The sequence below is a fragment of the Schistocerca piceifrons genome, chromosome 6 (genome assembly GCF_021461385.2).
Source record: "Schistocerca piceifrons isolate TAMUIC-IGC-003096 chromosome 6, iqSchPice1.1, whole genome shotgun sequence".
Taxonomy (NCBI): domain Eukaryota; kingdom Metazoa; phylum Arthropoda; class Insecta; order Orthoptera; family Acrididae; genus Schistocerca; species Schistocerca piceifrons.
In genome coordinates, this window is record NC_060143.1 from 82534304 (window position 1) to 82554695 (window position 20392).

Sequence of the window (20392 nt, forward strand, 5' to 3'; positions counted from 1 at the left end):
AAAGATACAAGAAATCAAAACTTTGGATCGGCTCTCTTATTCTGAGGCCAGGAAGAAGTATGACCGCCTTCATCCCGTGTCACTGGCCACTTCGTTTGCCTCAGTTGTGTCCACTCCTTCCGCTGTATCCTCACCTCTATCCTGTCCCCCCTCCGCCTCCTCTGCCCGTCAGGGGGCTCTGCCTCCGCCTCCCAAATCCCTCCCTTCCAACTCCTCCTCCCCCGCGGCCCCCACCCCCCCTGCCCCAGGGGCCACCCTTCCTCCTCCTCCTCCCCCCACGCCACCTGAGAAGCGATCCTCTTCTCAGGCGTCCATCGGGCAAACGTTCCGGACCCCAGCTTCCGAGGTCCGGCGTTCGAAAACGGACCCCGCGCGTGAGGACCTTCTTCGGGTCCAGCCCACCATCCCTGTGCCTCCTCGGCCTTCCAAGAAGGCCTCCAAGAAGAAATCTCTATCCCCCTCTCCACCCCGGCGCGTTTCATCTGACGCTTCATCCGTGAGTCGCTGCTCCCGGCCGTCCTCAGTTTCGCCGGGACGCTCTGCTGCCAGGCGTTCCGCCGGCCTTTTGTCGGCAAATGATGCGGCCCCTCCTACACAATCAGGGACAGCGGTCGCAGCTGGCGACGAGTCGATGGAACCGGATCCGCCTGCCGTCAGTTGTAGCGTTGTTGCCTCGCAACCTGGCCCTCCGCGGCCATCGAGGTGACCAGCTCTTCCCCGTCTCGTTCCCCCAACTTTTTGACTAGCAATGGCGTTGTTTCATTGGAACATAAGAGGTATTCGATCTAATCGGGAGGAATTACAACTGCTCCTCCGCCTGCACTGTCCGCTCGTCCTTGGTCTCCAGGAAACCAAGTTGCGCCCGACTGACCGTATTGCCTTTTCCCACTATACCTCGGAGCGGTATGACCTCGCCCCTGTGGACGGTATCCCAGCTCATGGTGGGGTCATGTTGCTCGTTCGGGACGATGTCTATTACCATCCCATCCCATTGACCACCCCACTCCAAGCAATAGCTATCCGCATTACTCTTTCTGCTTTTACTTTTTCAGTTTGTACCGTCTACACTCCACCGTCATCTGCTGTTAGTCGGGCTGACATGATGCACCTGATCGATCAGCTTCCCCCGCCGTTCTTATTGTTTGGCGACTTCAATGCCCATCATCCCCTTTGGGGCTCTCCTGCATCCTGTCAAAGAGGCTCACTCTTGGCGGATGTCTTCAACCATCTCAATCTTGTCTGCCTCAATACCGGCGCCCCGACTTTCCTCTCGGACTCTACTCATACCTACTCCCACTTGGACCTCTCGATCTGTTCTACCACTCTTGCCCGTCGGTTCGAGTGGTATGTCCTTTCTGACACCTATTCGAGCGACCACTTCCCCTGTGTCGTTCGTCTCCTGCACCACACCCCATCCCCACGTTCTTCGCGCTGGAACATACTGAAAGCTGACTGGGGACTTTACTCCTCCCTGGCGACCTTTCCGGACCGCGATTTTTCCAGTTGTGACAGTCAGGTCGAATACCTCACGGCTGTTATTATCAATGCTGCCGAACGTTCCATACCTCGTACTACTTCTTCTTCACGTCGCGTTTCCGTCCCCTGGTGGAACGAGGCTTGTAGGGACGCTATCCGTGCTCGACGACGTGCTTTACGCACCTTTCGCCGCCATCCTACGTTGGCGAATTGTATTGAATACAAACGACTCCGAGCGCAATGCCGTAGAGTCATCCAAGACAGCAAAAAAGCTTGCTGGGCCTCTTTCACGAGCTCCTTTACCAGTTTTACTCCCTCTTCCGTTGTTTGGGGTAGCCTGCGCCGGCTGTCGGGCATTAAGGCCCACTCCTCAGTACCTGGCCTGACCTCAGGTACTGAGGTCCTTGTTGATCCTGTGGCTGTCTCCAACGCCTTTGGCCGCTTTTTCGCGGAGGTTTCAAGCTCCGCCCATTACCATCCTGCCTTCCTTCCCAGGAAAGAGGCAGACGAGGCTCGGCGACCTTCCTTCCACTCGCTGAATCTGGAGACTTACAATGCCCCCTTTACTATGCGGGAACTCGAACGTGCGCTTGCACTGTCCCGGTCCTCTGCTCCGGGGCCAGATGCCATTCACGTTCAGATGCTGGCACACCTTTCTCCGGCGGGCAAAAGCTTCCTTCTTCATACCTACAATCGCGTCTGGACCGAAGGTCAGGTCCCCATGCGTTGGCGTGACGCCGTTGTTGTTCCTATACCCAAACCCGGGAAGGATAGACACCTTCCTTCTAGTTACCGCCCCATTTCTCTTACAAGCTGTGTCTGTAAGGTGATGGAGCGCATGGTTAATGCTCGGTTAGTTTGGATTCTTGAATCTCGACGACTACTTACTAATGTCCAATGCGGCTTTCGTCGCCGCCGCTCCGCTGTTGACCACCTTGTGACCTTGTCGACATTCATCATGAACAACTTTTTGCGAAGGCGCTAAACGGTAGCCGTGTTCTTCGACTTGGAGAAGGCTTATGATACCTGTTGGAGAGGAGGTATCCTCCGCACTATGCACAAGTGGGGCCTACGCGGTCGTCTGCCCCTTTTTATTGATTCCTTTTTAACAGATCGAAAGTTTAGGGTACGTGTGGGTTCCGTATTGTCCGACGTCTTCCTCCAGGAGAACGGAGTGCCTCAGGGCTCCGTCTTGAGCGTAGCCCTTTTTGCCATCGCGATCAATCCAATTATGGATTGCATTCCACCTAATGTCTCAGGCTCTCTCTTTGTCGATGACTTCGCGATCTACTGCAGTGCCCAGAGAACATGCCTCCTGGAGCGCTGCCTCCAGCGTTGTGTAGACAGCCTCTACTCATGGAGCGTGGCAAATGGCTTCCGGTTCTCTGAAGAGAAGATGGTTTGTATCAACTTTTGGCGATATAAAGCGTTCCTTCCGCCATCCTTACATCTCGGTCCCGTTGTTCTCCCATTCGTGGACACAACTAAGTTTCTAGGGCTCACGTTGGACCGGAAACTGTGTTGGTCTCCACATGTCTCTTATTTGGCGGCCCGTTGTACACGTTCCCTTAATGTCCTCAGAGTTCTTAGCGGTTCATCTTGGGGAGCGGATCGCACTGTCCTGCTTCGCTTGTATCGGTCCATAGTCCGATCGAAGCTGGATTATGGGAGCTTCGTCTACTCGTCCGCTCGGCCATCCCTCTTACGCCGGCTCAACTCCATCCACCATCGGGGGATACGTCTTGCGACCGGAGCCTTCTACACTAGTCCTGTCGAGAGTCTTTACGCTGAAGCTGCCGAGTTACCGTTGACCTACCGGCGCGACATACTGCTGTGTCGGTATGCCTGCCGGCTGTTGTCTATGCCCGAACACCCCTCTTACAAGTCCTTCTTCGCCGATTCTCTCGACCGTCAGTACGGGTTATATGTGTCTGCCCTGCTGCCCCCCGGAGTCCGCTTCCGTCGCCTGCTTCGACAATTGGATTTTGCCCTCCCTACCACCTTCAGAGAGGGTGAGAGCCCGACACCACCTTGGCTCCAGGCTCCGGTTCGTATTTATTTCGACCTCAGCTCACTCCCGAAGGAGGGTACTCCGGCTGCAGTGTATTGCTCACGGTTTGTCGAACTTCGTGCTCGACTTGCTGGTCACACCTTTATTTACACCGATGGCTCCAAAACTGATGATGGTGTCGGCTGTGCCTTTGTCGTCGGGACCGCCACCTTTAAATACCGGCTCCTTGACCAATGTTCCAGCTTTACGGCCGAGCTTTTTTCTCTCCATCAGGCCATTCAGTATGCCCGCCGCCACCGCCATTCATCGTATGTCCTCTGCACTGACTCACTCAGTGCTCTTCAGAGCCTTGGGGCTCCCTATCCGGTCCATCCCTTGATTCAACGAATACAGCAGTCCGTCCATTGTTTCGCTGATAATGGCGGTTCTGTCAGCTTTCTGTGGGTCCCCGGACATGTAGGAGTGCCTGGGAATGAGGCTGCGGATGCTGCAGCCAAGGCTGCAGTCCTCCAGCCTCGGCCAGCCTCCCATTGTGTCCCGTCATCTGACGTTTGTGAGGATGTATGTAAGAGGCTTGTGTCCTTGTGGTGGGATGCTTGGTCATCCCTCCAAGGAAACAAGCTCCAGGCAGTAAAACCGCTCCCAACTGCTTGGACAACTTCCTCCCGACCATCTCGGCGCGAGGAGGTCCTTCTGACCAGGTTGCGGATTGGGCATTGCCGGTTTAGCCACCGCTACCTGCTCTCTGGTGACCCAGCCCCGCAGTGCCCTTGTGGTCAGGCATTAACGGTGCGCCATGTTTTATTGTCGTGTCCCCATTTTAGTCAATTTCGTGTTGTCCTGTCCCTGCCATCTACCTTACCGGATGTTTTAGCTGATGACGCTCGAGCAGCTGCTCGTCTTCTGCGTTTTATAACTTTAACTGGCTTGACCAAAGACATTTAACCTTTTTACTTATTTCATCTGCATCTTTGTCAGGTCCTTTTGATGTCCCCCCATCCCCTTGAGTTTTAGCAGGTTCCTCGTGCTCTAACACCAGTGACTGGGCGCTAATGACCTCAGCAGTTGAGCGCCCTTAAACCCTACCAAAAAAAAAAAAAAAAAAAAAAATTCCTCAGATATAGTAAGAAGGGACAATTGCCGTTGCATAGACAAGGCTTGATCTTGCAACTTAGATATAACTTCCATGTTCTTAACATCCTCATTTACTGAATAGACATCATTAATGCTATTGACTACATTATATGCCCGAGCGTGCAGTCGCATGAACTGGATGCAAGAAGGGGATGAGCCCTCCTGAATGACAGCGAGCAATGACAAACATGTAGCACGTGCGGCACTTACCTCCCCGACTACCTGCAAGGTGATGTTTACAGGCTTGTCCAATACCCTACACAGCTGCTGGCATAATTCCACAGTCATGGCCTCCTTGGATACCTTTGTAATCTGGAGCTTGTACTGCAACCAATCCTTGTATAAATATTACAGCCCCAGAACACCTCATGATTTCACATTAAACCGAAGCTGAAACCACAAAAACAATTAACAGAATGAGAATACAACAAAACACTTCCACACAGTTCTAATACAATGTGGCTAAAATGCACCAATGCGCACTTGTATACAACTTCGTAATAATGCTCTGTGCTAACTTTTGATACCTTCTCTTCAGGATTCGAAAGGGAAAGGTAGCATTTGGAGCTGGTCAAGCTTGAACACAACACTTGTGGTGTGGTATGTGGCTGAGCACAGTAGCTGAATCTGTATTGGTTTACTTAGTTTACATAGGTATACAGAAATTCATTCTTTCTTTTGCTTAAAACATTAAAATAAGTAATGCTTAAAACATTAATATCTTGCAATTTTTTTAGAATGTAAAACCTTTCAAAATATTTAAAGGTAATTACTGAAATTCTAAATTATCCAAAATTTCATTAACCCTTCAACGTTAGAATCAATAACGTTTAAAAAAATTACAATGGTACAAGGTATTTAGAATAATCACTGAAGTTCTAGTTTTCCCTGGTTTCCCTTTTCTTTAAACATTAAAGTCAATAATTTTAAAAATTTAAAATCATCCAAGGTATTCTTTCTAAATCAAATAATCTCAAGGTCAGAAGCTCTTCCACATTAGTGCACTGTAACTGGCCATAGGGGTACTGACTTATGAATGACTTTACACCAGTTCAACCAAGCTGGTTGTCAGAAAACCAACATTACAGTAGTTACGGAAGAAGCAACAACAAATTTAATTACAATTCAGTGAAGCATAACATGCACTAATGTGGGTCACACAAATCAACTTTCTTCAGTACAGTACACGCATCAGTACATGGCATGCTGTACTACAGTCCCAGGTTAAGGACAAACTTTGTGTATGACAAAATATCACTATCAGTCTTAACAAACATTACATTCACCCTGCCTGTTGAACACAAGGCAGTTTGGATCAATACAGTTAAACTTTTGTGGGATTGATTGACAGTTTTGTAATTACAGGAATTAATTAACACCCTTACATGCAAATATTGACCTATGGAACCTGAGAACATGTATCCACAATCACAAATTGCCCTGAAACTGACATCACTTCTCTAGAATATAATCCACATAGTTCAACATGTTTTACACAGCCTGGAAGGCCTACACCAGAAAGGCATATGATTAACCACACATACGTGGACATTTGCAGAAGTACAAACCAAAACTTATTCAGTGGTATCAACATCATAGAAAAACTGATGGCAAAGTTGTTAACACTACAAAAAACACATGAAGCGTATATAGCCAGAAATAGACCTACTCGTACAGACAGTAGTGGCAATATACTGTGGCATGTTTTCTCATTGAGAAGTGCATAGTTGTACAAAGCAGTATGGCATTAGGCCGAAGTTAACAGTGCCAAAACGAATAAAGAATAAAGAACAAAGAACTTAGAAACGTGCAAGCAAGTGGTGTTTCCTGAAAATCCAGGCACGAAACACCACAATTAAAATCATCATCTTTTTTAAGGAACTGTTTTAGCAGCTAGAAAGAAAGTCAGTTTGTAAATATCTCTCTTTACAAAACACTGATGATGTTTTATTTCAATAAAACAATACACTTTCAGTGACAGAATCACATATTTTATGACAGCTGGAAAGACAGGTGTAAAATACCTCCAATAACTATAAAGCAACTGTGGACAGTGTGGCCACAAAGATGAACAATTCCTGTGTTATGCTTCTATGGCAAACCCTTTTTTGCCTCCACCCCCACCCTGACGGCAGGCAGTTTTTACACCCACAATATATCTTTCCATATGGTAAGTAGTATTTGTACAAAGTTTGGTTGAAATTAGTCTGATGGTTTAGTGGGAGTTGTCAAATATACATGCATGCATACATACATATGAACAATTATTTTTATAATATACATAGAATCTGGCATAAGAATTAAATATTTTGCTGCTAAAGCTAATAGTAAATGGTATTATTGTGTTTGTTTCAGGACCACTGTTCCAAGTGCAGCCGTCATTTCGCAGTGTTCCAATAGAACAGCGAGCAAGTCAGCAGGTGCCGATATGTATGGCCCCCATGCTGCTGGCCTCGAAGCTCGATAAGATACAGCATCACAGCCTGCTGGCCGCTGCAACGCTGCTGGGTGGCGTGCCTGTCTTCCTCTTCCTGCTTGCAAGGGTGGGTAGCTGCATGCCTTGCCTTCAGAATTCTTTGAAATCTTTTCTGTGGCTCTGTGAGGTACACTTCCAAGTACCTGGACTCATTGTAGGCTCTCTCTCTCCCTCCCTCCCTCCCTCCCTACCTCCCTCCCTCCCTCCCTCCCTCCATCCCTCCCCCCCTCCCCTCCCCGTTTATCTGTACTATGATTCTTTTTCAAATAAGAGTGTACCTTGGTGCATTGTAGCATTTGCTTTGTGTTTGCTATACGCTGAAGCAGTCGTCAAAGAATATGTACTTGCTTGATTTGCTTCACAAAATTTGTTATTGAATTGTAGCATGTTTCTAAAGCAGGCTTTCAATTTTCTTTAGCTTAAAAGATACTCTGTGTCATCTGTTGAGAGTCTGATATTGTGCTGTGGAGAGAAATGTGATTTGCAGATAAAATGGATATTTCTAGGTATGAAAAAAATTTGAAAATTCTGAAATTCAGCTGCAGAGCTCACCAGTTTGAATATGAATTGCAAATGGGAGAAAAATGTGCAGAATGTCAAATGAGACTGCATTCCAAAAAGCTGGACTGTCAAACTAAAATCAAAGATTATCATACAGAGCAAATTCCCTGTGGTTACTGGTGTCAGAGAGACACCTGTTTTAGATCATACTAAAGACTGAAGCACCCTGGTGTGAAAGAAGTAATGCAGTAACAGGAGAACCCAACAAATATTTTAAGAATCATAGGAAAGTGAGCTTAGCTTATTTTTTGAAATTATTAGAGCACTAAATAATGAAGTAGAAGAGCTTATTGCCTGTTTGGAAAATTTAGCAATTTCTGAAGAGATTGACATCCTTTACATATATGAACACTTCAGAACCATGGGTTAGAGAAGTTAAATTTAAAAGATTACACTCTATTGTCTTATACATGCAGTACCATTTTGGAAAAAGGAGGAGTTGTTGCATATAGGAAGGCAGACCCCAAGTCCAAAAAAATCGAAATGTGTAGATTTTGTAGTGATCATCACATAGAAGTGAGTGCTTTGGGGTTTATACTGAAAAATAGTTTACTTTTAATTGTAAATGTGTGTGGATTCCTTACTAAGCTACTTGGCCTCAGCAGCCTGAGATTGTAGTCATGCGTGTGTGTGTGTGTGTGTGTGTGTGTGTGTGTGTGTGTGTGTGTGTGTGTGTGTGTGTTTTCTATCTCTGCCAAAGGCCATGTTGGCTGAAAGCTCATTTTCTGACAGTCTTTTTTTTCTGCCTGTTGGTGACTCAGCATCTCTGCTATATGGTGAGTAGTGACTATCCTTTTTTATTATTTTTACATTCCATCCTGGATTTTCCGTCGTCGAATTTTACTAAGCTACCTGTCGGACAACAGCAGGCGGTTAAATGTCTGTGGCGATTTCTGTATAGATTTTCTGAAGGATTCTAATAGGAAAAATGATCTGAAAACCTTATTTGACTCCTACAGTTTCATCTCAGTAATTAACTTTCCGACATGAATAAAGGCAATAGAACTCTGATAACCCAAAGCAAAAGAATGACTGTATACCCAGTAACAAATTCCCTCTCATAATGGTGCACAGCTAGTTAGGATAAGTAAAATAATCACTTATAGTTCAGGTTCCCCTCAGTGGGAATCATTTAGAATAAGTAACAACTCCAGGACTTACACTTATAAGAATAGTTGGACTGAAATTTACAGTGGACAGAATGCTGACACAAAATTCGATATATTCCTTGGTAAATTCTTATTGTTATTTGAAAATAGCTTTCCTCATAAAACATTGAGAATGGACATTAAACATCTGTGTAAAAAGGCCATGAATCTCTAGAGGGATTAAAGTATCTGTTGGCAGCAATAAGTAAAGATCTTGCAATAGTTGTACAACAGAAAAACTGCACAAAATTAATGAGAAAAGTTTTCGAGAAATTGAGAAATGTACATTTTATGTCAAAAATCAGTAATCCTGACAACAGATCACGTGTCTTATGTGGGATACCAAAGCTGCATATTTGTTGAAGGATATTGTAATGGTTCTATCTCAGCTGTTGTTTACGGATATTTACTTTATTTAATTTAACAGGATTGGCCAACTTTGACCTTAGGAGACATTTTCATGTGCTTTAGGTACCAACCTGTTGTAATATATCCAGTTATTTAGCAGTGCATGTGACAGTTCTGAAAGCTAGCACGTATACATAAAAGTGTAAGTGTGCTGAATACAGCAGTAGTTATACTAGAAATAATCATCATATTCTTAGACACAGCATGTATTAAGTTTTGTAGTTAAAATTGGCCAATTATGTGAAATTAAATAAAGTAAAAATGTGTAAACAATAACAAAGGTGGAACCATTACAGTGACCTTCAGACTTTAGTCAACATTGATGTAATGAAATGAGAGATGGAACCAGAGGTTTCAGAACAGGATAGCATCACTATAAATTTAAATGTATAAGTTACAGCTGTGTTTAATAAGCATTTCTTAAATATAGCAAAAAGTGTAGGTACAAGTTGTTCAAGAGAAAAAACAAAACATTGTGTTTGAAAAACACTTTTATTAGTTGTACTTACCCAAAGTTAATAAGAAAGGACCAATTTATCCCCTAAATCTATGTAATAGCCACATTTACAAAAGAGATACAATTACAGTACTCTGGAGTAGTATCTCAAGTGAGTGACAGTAATATACTTAATAAATAACAGTTTGGATTTCAGAAGAGTTACTCAACTAAGAATGACATTTTATGCTCACTCACCAAATTTTACAAGCATTAAATAACAAATTAAGAGTGTTTGGTATTTTATGTGACCTAATTAAGGCATTTGATTCTGTTAATCACAATATCCTCCTCAATAATATGAGGTTTTATGGAACTGATGGCATATCTAACAAAAAGAATACCTGAAGTTATACTTAATAATTCAGTCAATGGATCCAGGGGTCTTCTGACTGTGGGATATAAGTTATGGGGTTTCACAACTCTCAACTTTAGGTGCACTGTTGTTTCTCATGCATGTAAATGACTTTCGATCTAATCTAGAAAGTGTTCTGTTTGTAGATGAAAGTGTTGTTGTCTGCCCAAACATACATACTACAACAGACCAATTGGTAAATAATGCATTTAAAAGTAAAAGTGTTATTGAGTGGTTTTCAGGAAATGGTCTCTCTCTCTCAATTTTGAAAAGACAAAGCATATTCAGTTCTGCATGTTGAAAAGTACTACACCAGTGATTATCTGCATGCCCCTGTTGATGGTTGTCGAGATGGCGTGTAGGCAGGAGACTCAGTAACAACATGAAGGACAGCCTGAGTAGCATACAGCCAGTAAGGTGATACTTGTATTTGCCTAGTAGCTATGACACAGGCACCCAGAATGTAAGTTGTACAGCTTGTACGTGGGCAGACCCGTTCCTCATCCACAGATGATCAGCGTGTCACTCATCCTCAGACAGCCAAATTTAGTGGCAGCTTGTAGACACTTTGTGATGGTTGCCTTCTTTTATTTCTTCGTTTGTTGTCCTCAGTGTTGACATACTGTGCTGTGATACTGGCTGAAAAATGGGGTGTGGAAGTACAACACTGACTACTTTGAATAAAGTAGCTGACAGGTGCACAGTTGCATTTCACAGTAGTTTACTTTCACTGTTCACAACACCCCCAATAATGCACAGTTATATATGTCCAGAGCACTATTGTTTTAACTTTCCATAAGCCTCATTAATAGTTTGCAGGCAAACCTACACATACTGCTACAATAGTTTATAATTAGTACAGAATTTATATTTGTTTATACATCAACAGTAGAATTTAAGTTACAAAACAATTACTGATTTCACCCTGTAACAAAAGTTACTAATTAGGAATACTCAAAATAAATTAGAAAATCAATTACATACATAAAACTAAGCACAAAATTAGATCTGGTGTTTAGCTACAAAATAGCAGGTCAGCAACTGGAAGCAGTTAGTACCATAAATTATCTGGGAGTACGCATTAGGAGTGATTTAAAATGGAATGATCATATAATGTTGATCGTCGGTAAAGCAGATGCCAGACTGAGATTCATTGGAAGAATCCTAAGGAAATGCAATCCGAAAACAAAGGAAGTAGGTTACAGTACGCTTGTTCGCCCACTGCTTGAATACTGCTCAGCAGTGTGGGATCCGTACCAGATAGGGTTGATAGAAGATATAGAGAAGATCCAACGGAGAGCAGCGCGCTTCGTTACAGGATCATTTAGTAATCGCGAAAGCGTTACGGAGATGATAGATAAACTCCAGTGGAAGACTCTGCAGGAGAGACGCTCAGTAGCTCGGTACGGGCTTTTGTCAAAGTTTCGAGAACATACCTTCACCGAAGAGTCAAGCAGTATATTGCTCCCTCCTACGTATATCTCACGAAGAGACCATGAGGATAAAATCAGAGAGATTAGAGCCCACACATAGGCATACCAACAATCCTTCTTTCCACGAACAATACAAGAATGGAATAGAAGGGAGAACCGATAGAGGTACTCAAGGTACCCTCCGCCACACACCGTCAGGTGGCTTGCGGAGTATGGATGTAGATGTAGATGTAGATGTAGATATTCTTTAAAACTGAGGGCTAACCTTTCTCTTTTATGAAAACGCATATTATACTCACATATGTTAATGGTACGTAGTTAAAAGTGAAAAACCAAATTTAAGGAGGCAGATGGCAAAACAAGAGGGGAAGAAAAAATATCCCAGCTTGCTTCATCACAACTTGTTAAATTCACGAGAGCATCCTGCAATTTAATATAGATGGTCTTCTGTCAGTATCCGTAATGCAGATGGAATGGCCGGACAGTGAGAATGAGCCTGCGGATGATGGAGATTTTATATAGATGGTGACATTCTTCCCACCCCCACCCCCAGTCTCACCCCCACCCCTACATCTCTACACCCCCATCCCTACTGGTGACCGAATGTCAGTGTTCTCATCTGCTCTAATGTTCAACATCAGGGTTTCAGAGTGTTCCTTTATGTGAAATTTGTATCCTGAAAATTTGTATCCTGAAATTTGTATCCTGAAAGGTGTTATGACATCTCTTTGTGAAGTTATGTTACATTTATTTCACAATTTTGTCAAGGTGCTGAATCAGTTGTTTTTGTTTGGCTTCCCTCCTTCATAGTCTGACGAGAGGAGTCTACAACTTGTCTGTACTTTGGGCCATCCATGTTTACATTCAGCTATGGGATCACTGTCTAGCCAGCAGATGTGCCCCACGTAGTCATCTCCATTTGTTCTGAAAAAAAAAATTTTTTTCCTGCTCTTGCTTATATCCTACTATACAACAATATGTAAAAGGTGATGGATATGGATTGCTACTTCTCAATTGAATTATGAAAAAAAGGGAAAAAGGCTTGTAAAAGGTCAGCATGTAGCCATATTTATATACGTATGTGTAATACAAATGTAAAATGACAGCATCTACATCATCACAATTAATCATACAAATGTGGAATACAAAACTGTCTAACAAACTAACCCTTTTTATTAATCCTTCTGCCAGACAGAAAATATGATTGAGATTTATTACATTAAGAGGAATAGTAATAATAATATAATAGTAGTAATAATAATAATAATAATAAATGATGATGATGATGATGATGATCAGCTCTCACTTTGGTGCAGGTGGTGGAGCTAACACTTGTTGAGGAGGTGCAGGCCCAGGCACTGTTGCTGTTTCTCAGGGTGGCACAGGGAGACTGCGAGCTCTTCACACAGTTTGTGGGGCAAGAGAGCTACAAACTACTTCTGAAGATTCTCAGATCATCTCGATGCAGTGCTGGACCTTACCTGTTGAAGGTAAATTTGTTGTAACAAAGTATGGATTGTAAATTAATGGGTATTATTTGATAAATATGCACATGGATGTTGAAAATTTAATCAGTTAAGGTACTGTACAGGGACTTGCAGAATACAGACATAGATGTAGATATAAAAAAGTGCAGTATTTCACCCACTTTGGTGTCATAAATCATTTCTCTTTGCACTGTGCAAAATGGATGAGTCTGGCAAAAGGGAGGGAGGAGGGGGGGGGGGGGGGGGGGGGAGACCTGATCCCCATTCCAGAGAGAAAATAACATGCTGCGTTCTTCTTACTGTGAAATCATTGAACCATTCCAAATTTTGTTTGATGCCTCAGTTGTACACAGTTTTGTTAATAATTCTACATGTGGTACTAAGTCAAATGTTTTTTGGAAGTTCAGAATACTGCATCTACATCTATATACATACTCTGCAAGCCACCGTATGGTGCATGGCAGAGACTGCCTTGTACCAGTACTAGTAATTTCCTTTCATTTTCCGCTCACAAATGGAGTGAGGGACAAAAGACTGTCTACATGCCTCTGTACAAGCCTTGATTTCTCTTACTTTGTCTTTGTGCTCCTTATACAAAAGATACATTATTGGCAGTAGAGTTCTTTTGCAGTTAGCTTCAGTGCTAGTTATCTAAATTTTCTCAGTAGTGTTTTGTGAAATGAACATCATGTTCCCTCCAGTTATTTTCATTTGAGTTCATGAATCATCCCAGTAATATTTGTGTGTAACTCAACCTGCTGGCGATCCCAAGCACTGGAGCACTACTCAAGAATGTGTCATACTAGTGTTATATATGTAGTCTCCCAGTAAACTGAAATTGACCATTCACCTTCCCTACTACCATCCTTAAATCCTTGTTCCATTTCATATAGCTTTGCAGCTTTATACCTAGAAATTTAACTGATGTGACTTTGTAAAACAACACACAGGATTGTTTCTCCCACTCATCTACGTTAACTTACATTTTTCTGCATTCAGGGCAAACTGCCATTCATCACACTAACTAGAAATTTTGTCTGTCGTCTTGTATCCCCGTAAGTCACTCAATGTTGACATCTTCCCCTACACCACAGCATTACCAGTTAACAGATGCAGATTCATGCTGTCCATCAGATATTTTGTTTGTATAGGGAACAAGAGCAGTCCTATCACTCTTACCTGGGGCACTTGTGGTGCTACCTTGTCTCTGATGACCACTCGCCATTGAGGTCAACATTTGGATTCTGTTACTTGAGAAGTCTTCAAGACACTCGTGTATCAGGAAACCTAATCCATATGTTTGAACTTTCATTAACAGTCTGTCATGGTGACCACATGAAATACTTTCTGGAAATTTAGGAATATGTAATCTGCCTTTTATCCTTCATTCATGGTTTTCAGGCTGTCGTGTGAGAAAAGGGCAAACAGAGTTTCACACAAGTGATGCTTTCTAAATCCATGCTGATTTGTGGATGGTAGCTGTTATGTCTTAAGGAAGTTTATTGTATTCAAACTCAGAATATCTTCAAGATAACTGCAACAAAGCAATATTAAGGATTTTTAATTTTGCAGGTCCACTATTTCGCTATTGTTATATATAGGAGTCTACCTGCCTGTCTAAATCCATGTCTATCATTAGTCAAATTAATTTCTGAATGCAACCAGTTAAAATGGTAAACTCTACATACGCTGATCACGTCAGTCATGCTAGATCTCATTAACATCAACATTAACGCTTACACAATAATGCTATTGTTGTTGTTATTGTTTACATTGTGCCACTTTGCTAATCATTCACAACACTGATTTCCTTGCTCCCACAACAAATAATTTCCAATAATACTGCTAGTGTAACAAGTATTAGGCATATAAAATAATGAAAATATGAATTTTAACCACAGATTACAAAAGACACCACACTACAACATTAATTAATAAGTTACATACCCTGGTTCAATTATTTCGCCTTCCTTCACCAACAGCTTTCGAATTACATGCATGGTCTTTGCCTTCAATTTTTGTTCTGTCGGTTTCTCTGCACCCACATTTAGGTTGCAAAATAGTAGCACACGACCTATAGAAATGAAAGATCCTTCCTCCACTGCCCATTTTAAAAGTTTCGCTGGTTTTCCAAGCGGGAACACAATTACGCCTTTTGCGCCCATGTTGACTGAATGTCTGCTTTGTTCTCATACTACCTCGCACACTATTGGATGGCTCCTGTGGAACTGACGTTCTGGTGACCAATCCGATGTTTCTTCACAATGTTGCAAATTTTTTAGCGTAATTTGAATTTAACGACACAGCGCAGTGTGTTCGTATGACACTCATGAGAAAAAGTGGAAGTTGAATTTTGCTGAACACACAGTTGAAGCATCGTGTGGTCAGCGGGAACATAAACCAGATTCAAAACATTGCTGAACAGAGTGTGAACATAATGTACGTTGTAGAGCAAGTGCAACAAATAGTAGTGTGCAGCATATTTTTTTTATTGTAATTCTTTTCAAAAGATGAAATGTAACCTGCTTTACCCTTGGCCTGCTGTGTGAAAAGGCATATGTGCTCCACATAAGTATCAAGACTGTAACTACAAAACTCTCCATGTAAAGATGATGGTGAGAATCATCAAAACACACAGTGCCTGATGCACAAAACTGTTTTACAATAATGAGTTCACGGTACTGAATTGGCTTTGATTTGCGTTAAATACATCCCTTCACTATAATGCAGGGTCCTCTGTACTGTGCAGGCTGTCCTGGATGCATGCTGTGACAAACCTGTGCTGGGTTATACCAGTGCTGCGAATGGGCCAACACGAGTGACAGTCCTGGCAAACACAGATGCAGTTGTTGTCAACTCATTCGTGCTGCGGGCTGTGGCGGGTGCATGGGCAGCGTGGGGCCCTGCAGGGGCACTTGGCCTCCTGCTGCGAGCGCTGCACGTCCTGCTGAGGGACGACCACCCCTACCGGGAGTTCAACGCTGCGCAGATGAACCGCACCCACATTGTTGACAGTCTTCTTCTCTTTTGCAAGGTACAGAAATATAGTTTTTTCTTGTACTGTATTTCCTTACAAATGTTGACCTAAAATCGCTCATTTTAAATTTACCTACACACCTCACCCTAATTTTATTTCAGTTTTACTTTTTTGATGCAAGTTGTGTTTCACGAGAATGAAATAAACCGTATTAGTGATTACAATAAACATATCTGATGTTAAATCACACTGAAAATCAAATCTCATCAAATCAATTTGTTCTGTCATTTAGATACAGATCTGATCATTGTCAGGTTTTATAACTTTCATTTTGACTTTGTTTAGTTATTTGTGAGTTTACAATAGAAGTTTTAAGTGCTTTCCACAAACGTGCCTTGAAGTGTATAGTGGTAACATGTGCCTGGAGAGTTCATGGATATTAAGGTGGTGCACTTGCAAGCTGATTGTGAAAATGAGATGAAATCAGTTTTCTAACTTGACTACAAACTCAAAAAATACAAGCAACCAAACAAACATATTTGTTGTGGAGAAATACATTGTTTGCTGGGACAAATTACATAAACGCTAACAAATTTAGTCAGTGTAGTGCATAGTGTTAGCTTTCACGCAATAGTGATGTCCTTGACCTTTGTGTGACCATTGTTCTCTCTCAGACTTTGTTGCTGTAATACCCAGAATTGCTACATCATATTACTATGAATAACTTGCAATATTACAGTAGATTTAACAATTCATATATTTTTTTCATTACCACATCCAACAACTGCATCACATGTCCACTTTCAACATTGCATATCTCAACTAAAAATTTTCTGGTGAAATTTCAGCTTTAGTCTTTCTCATTGTGCATTCATTATTAGTATAACTATTCCTCAGAAGTCTGCACATCTCCAGGGCAGGCTAGCAATCCAAAAAGCTTGTGAAGTTGCTGCAACTGCTGTCCAACACTGTGCAATTTCTGCTGTTTCTTTACTGTGGTGGTATCGAGTGGCGAAGTAATATCTGATCTGGAGCTAAGACTTCCAGTTATTCAATCACGCTCACCTTATTGTTTTGGCATATGTGCTAACTTCTTCTGATTAAACTTTGTTTCTTGAACTGCTGCAGTTACTGCTGTAATTTGAGAGTAAAAATCCAATGTCCAATTGCTTCAATATTCGGAACATCACAATTACATTGATGAGGACTAATTCACAAACAGTCAGTATCATTTAACAGGTATTAATTGAGAGGATGTATAACAAGTTTTATCTTGTCTCCCTGACATCATAGGCATTGTCACAATTGCTCTTCCTCCATGTCTTGCACTGTATCTCCAAGGCAGGACCCGATGATATGGAATAAACCACCTGACTGGCAGGTGCGGCAAACATGGTATGATGTTTAACACTTTCATGACTTGCAAATACAGTGCATCCATCCATTTTATGGTACATGCACATAAATAAAACATACATCCAAACAATAGATTATGTAATTGATTAAGGGAAAATGTTTTGCAGTGGATATCACCATTTGTCGGCTCAAAAAGCGCTTGTGCAATATATCACTTCACAAGAGTAATGGGTTATGATACATCAGGAGATGCTTGCCATCCCTGAAACCTCAGCACAGTATCTGTATCTTTATATTTGATATGTTATTTTATAACTTTTTTTAGTTGTGAGCACTGTCCATCACTAAGAAGGCATAGGGATACACATCACTTGTGTGGAGCCGTCTCTTTCAGTAGAGTACTTGGCCAGAGGGGCGGGGACGGGAGGGGGAGGGGGTTCCCCTTGGTAACCTTCAGTATTCACAATTCTGGCAGCAAACATAGGATCTCCAATAACAGCTACTTTCACTTCTATCGTCTTTGCCAACTCTTGTGCTGATTGCACATTCCAACCCAAATCTGATGTGAGCTGCATTAAATATCTGTCTCTCAACCAATTAAAATTTCATATTTCAGATGAAATCATTAAGAACATAACAATTAACTGCAAAAATGCAGTGATGGGAAGTCCAAGGTTGATGGAAGTGTCTGGTAGGCACAAAAACAGAAGCACGAAAGAGCAGCTGCGGAGGGGATGAGGATCTTACATGAGTTGCGAAACAACCTTTTAGGTCGAGGATGTTGTGTATTCCACCACTAAGTCATCAACTCTGCTCTATACAGCCAATTGATGGTCAGTTACACGTAAAATTCTGTGCATCAGAGCTGTAATACAATATTACTGCTTTCATAGTTGTCCCTACCACTGAACACTCTGCTTTCTGGGACTAGTCTCCAATTTCTGGCTGACGTGGCTTCCCCACCTGTGCCAACTGAAGTGAAAGTGCTGGCGACAGCTCAATATACTTTGCTGCCTCAGTAACACCAGCTGGGGTGCAGCCTTTTGCATCTCTACAATGTCCTGATTGAGTCTATGGGAGTCTTGCATATGGTTCTGCATCAGCCTCACCATTGCGGATACTGGACTTCATTCATCATTTTGGGACCCGACTTGAGACAGGAGCCTTCAAAACTAGCCCTCTGAAGGGCCTACTAATCAAGGCTGGAGTCCCTCCATTATCTATCAGGTGACAACAACAGCTGCCAAGTTATGCTATCCCTGAATATCCCAAATACTGTGTCCTTTTCCCTGGTAGGGAGCTCCACCTCACACAACAGTGACCAAGAACTAGGTTTACGGTTGCTGCATGACTCCATTGTCTCTGTTCAGAACTGCAACTTCCTTCACCGTCACCTGTGGTCAGGGAGACATCGCATTTGCCCTCCTAATGTGTGTCCCGACCTCAATTTGTCTCAAAGTCTCCCAAGGTCCAAAACATTATGTCGACCCCATGATTTTTTGCTACCTGTTCTTGGCTGTCTTTGAGAAGTATCCGGGTTCAGAAGTAGTTTTCACAAATGGCTCAACAGTTGATGGATGAATGGCCTTCATGTTCACACATGCACAGTCCATGAATCCACTCTCTGCCAGCTGAATTGATAGCCATTAAATTTACCCTTAGCCATGTTCATTCTTGCACTGGCAACAGTATCTTAATCTGTACTGGACACCCCCCCCTCCCCCCCCCCCTGGCCGCCTTCAAGCTATAGACCAGTGCTACTCTCCTCACCCACGAGGATCTTGTCTCATCTTGTCTCTGACCTCCATCAAACTGGGCGGCCTGTTATTTTTGTTTGGACCTGCAGTCATGTTGGGATTTTGGGATATGAATGAGCTGACTGATTGGCTAAACAGGCCACAGGATGCCAATTGAGGAAATGGGCATCCCTGAACTGGACCTTCAGTTGTTCATATGCCATAGATTGCTGAAAGCCTGGAACTCAGATTGGTCTGCCCTGATCTCACCCAACAAACTGAGAACACTTAATGTGACCATGACCACATGGTAATCTTCTCTGGGTGCTTCTAGCAGGGAATCCATTGTCCTCTGTAGACTCCGCATTGGTCACACTTGGCTGGCCCATGGCCACATTCTCTGACATGAAGATCCCCATCAATCCCAATGTAGAGCCCACCTGGCGGTGGCTCACGTACTCATAGACTGTCCAAATTTGGCTACTTTGAGGCAGCATCTTAATCTTCCTGACGCACTATATCTGGTGCTATCATACAATATCTGACCTGGTGTTATGTTATGCCCATGAAGGTAGTTTCTATTCATCCTCAAAAGGTAGGGCTTTTTGACCCCAGGGACTACCTGAAGGGTTGGGAACGGTTTGTGGGGCACACCTCTTCGCCCCTCTCTTCCCCCTCACCCCCAAGGGGTCCCTCAGGGCTCTTGCTGGGTGGCCCAGCCTGGCCTGTACCCTTTCTACCTTTTTATTCTTTTTCATTTCCTGTTTGAACACCTTGACTTGACTGATCTTTTAATTACTTGTCTGTGTTGTCTTTTTTCTGGAATTTTATCTGTTTTTTATTGTGTTAGCTACACTTAGGCTTACCAGGATTTGCCTTTCGCCTCCTTCCTTTGACTACCACTCCTGGTTTGCCACTTAATGGATGAAGAGACTGACGACCATGCAGTTTTGCCCCTTTCACTACATACCAACGAACCAATCAACCAACCTGCCACTGGCGGGGTGGAATATGGCTATGGTGGAATTAGGATAGGATGTGCTGGGTGAGGTCTTGTGCCTGGGTCTTCTATGGCAGTATGGCTCGTGTGGTGAGGCATAAGGGCCCAGATATTGTATAGATTGTGTGGCTGATTGTAGGTAGGATTTTCCTTATTTCTGGGCATCATTATTAGTAAATGAAGCTCTTTCAAAGTATATAGTAAAGTTGTTGAAGTGTGGGATGATTGGGGAGATATGGATGCTCTCTATCAGCTTGTTCCTTGGGAGGGAGGGGGCAGGGGTCTCAGAATTAGGAATGTGTGAGGATATTGCACAGAAAATGCGTTTGCAGACTTAG

At 42.9% G+C, this 20392-nt stretch overlaps 1 protein-coding gene across 1 annotated transcript in view; it reads left to right on the forward strand.

Annotated features, from left to right (window-relative positions):
- Positions 1 to 20392, forward strand: part of LOC124803150 (lysosomal-trafficking regulator) — a 593053-nt gene that overhangs the window by 308279 nt on the left and 264382 nt on the right. Inside the window, exons 27-29 of the mRNA XM_047264331.1 lie at positions 6977 to 7164; positions 12815 to 12988; positions 15735 to 16019. Of these exons, the coding sequence (XP_047120287.1) occupies positions 6977 to 7164; positions 12815 to 12988; positions 15735 to 16019 (647 nt within the window). The remainder of the gene's footprint in view (positions 1 to 6976; positions 7165 to 12814; positions 12989 to 15734; positions 16020 to 20392) is intronic.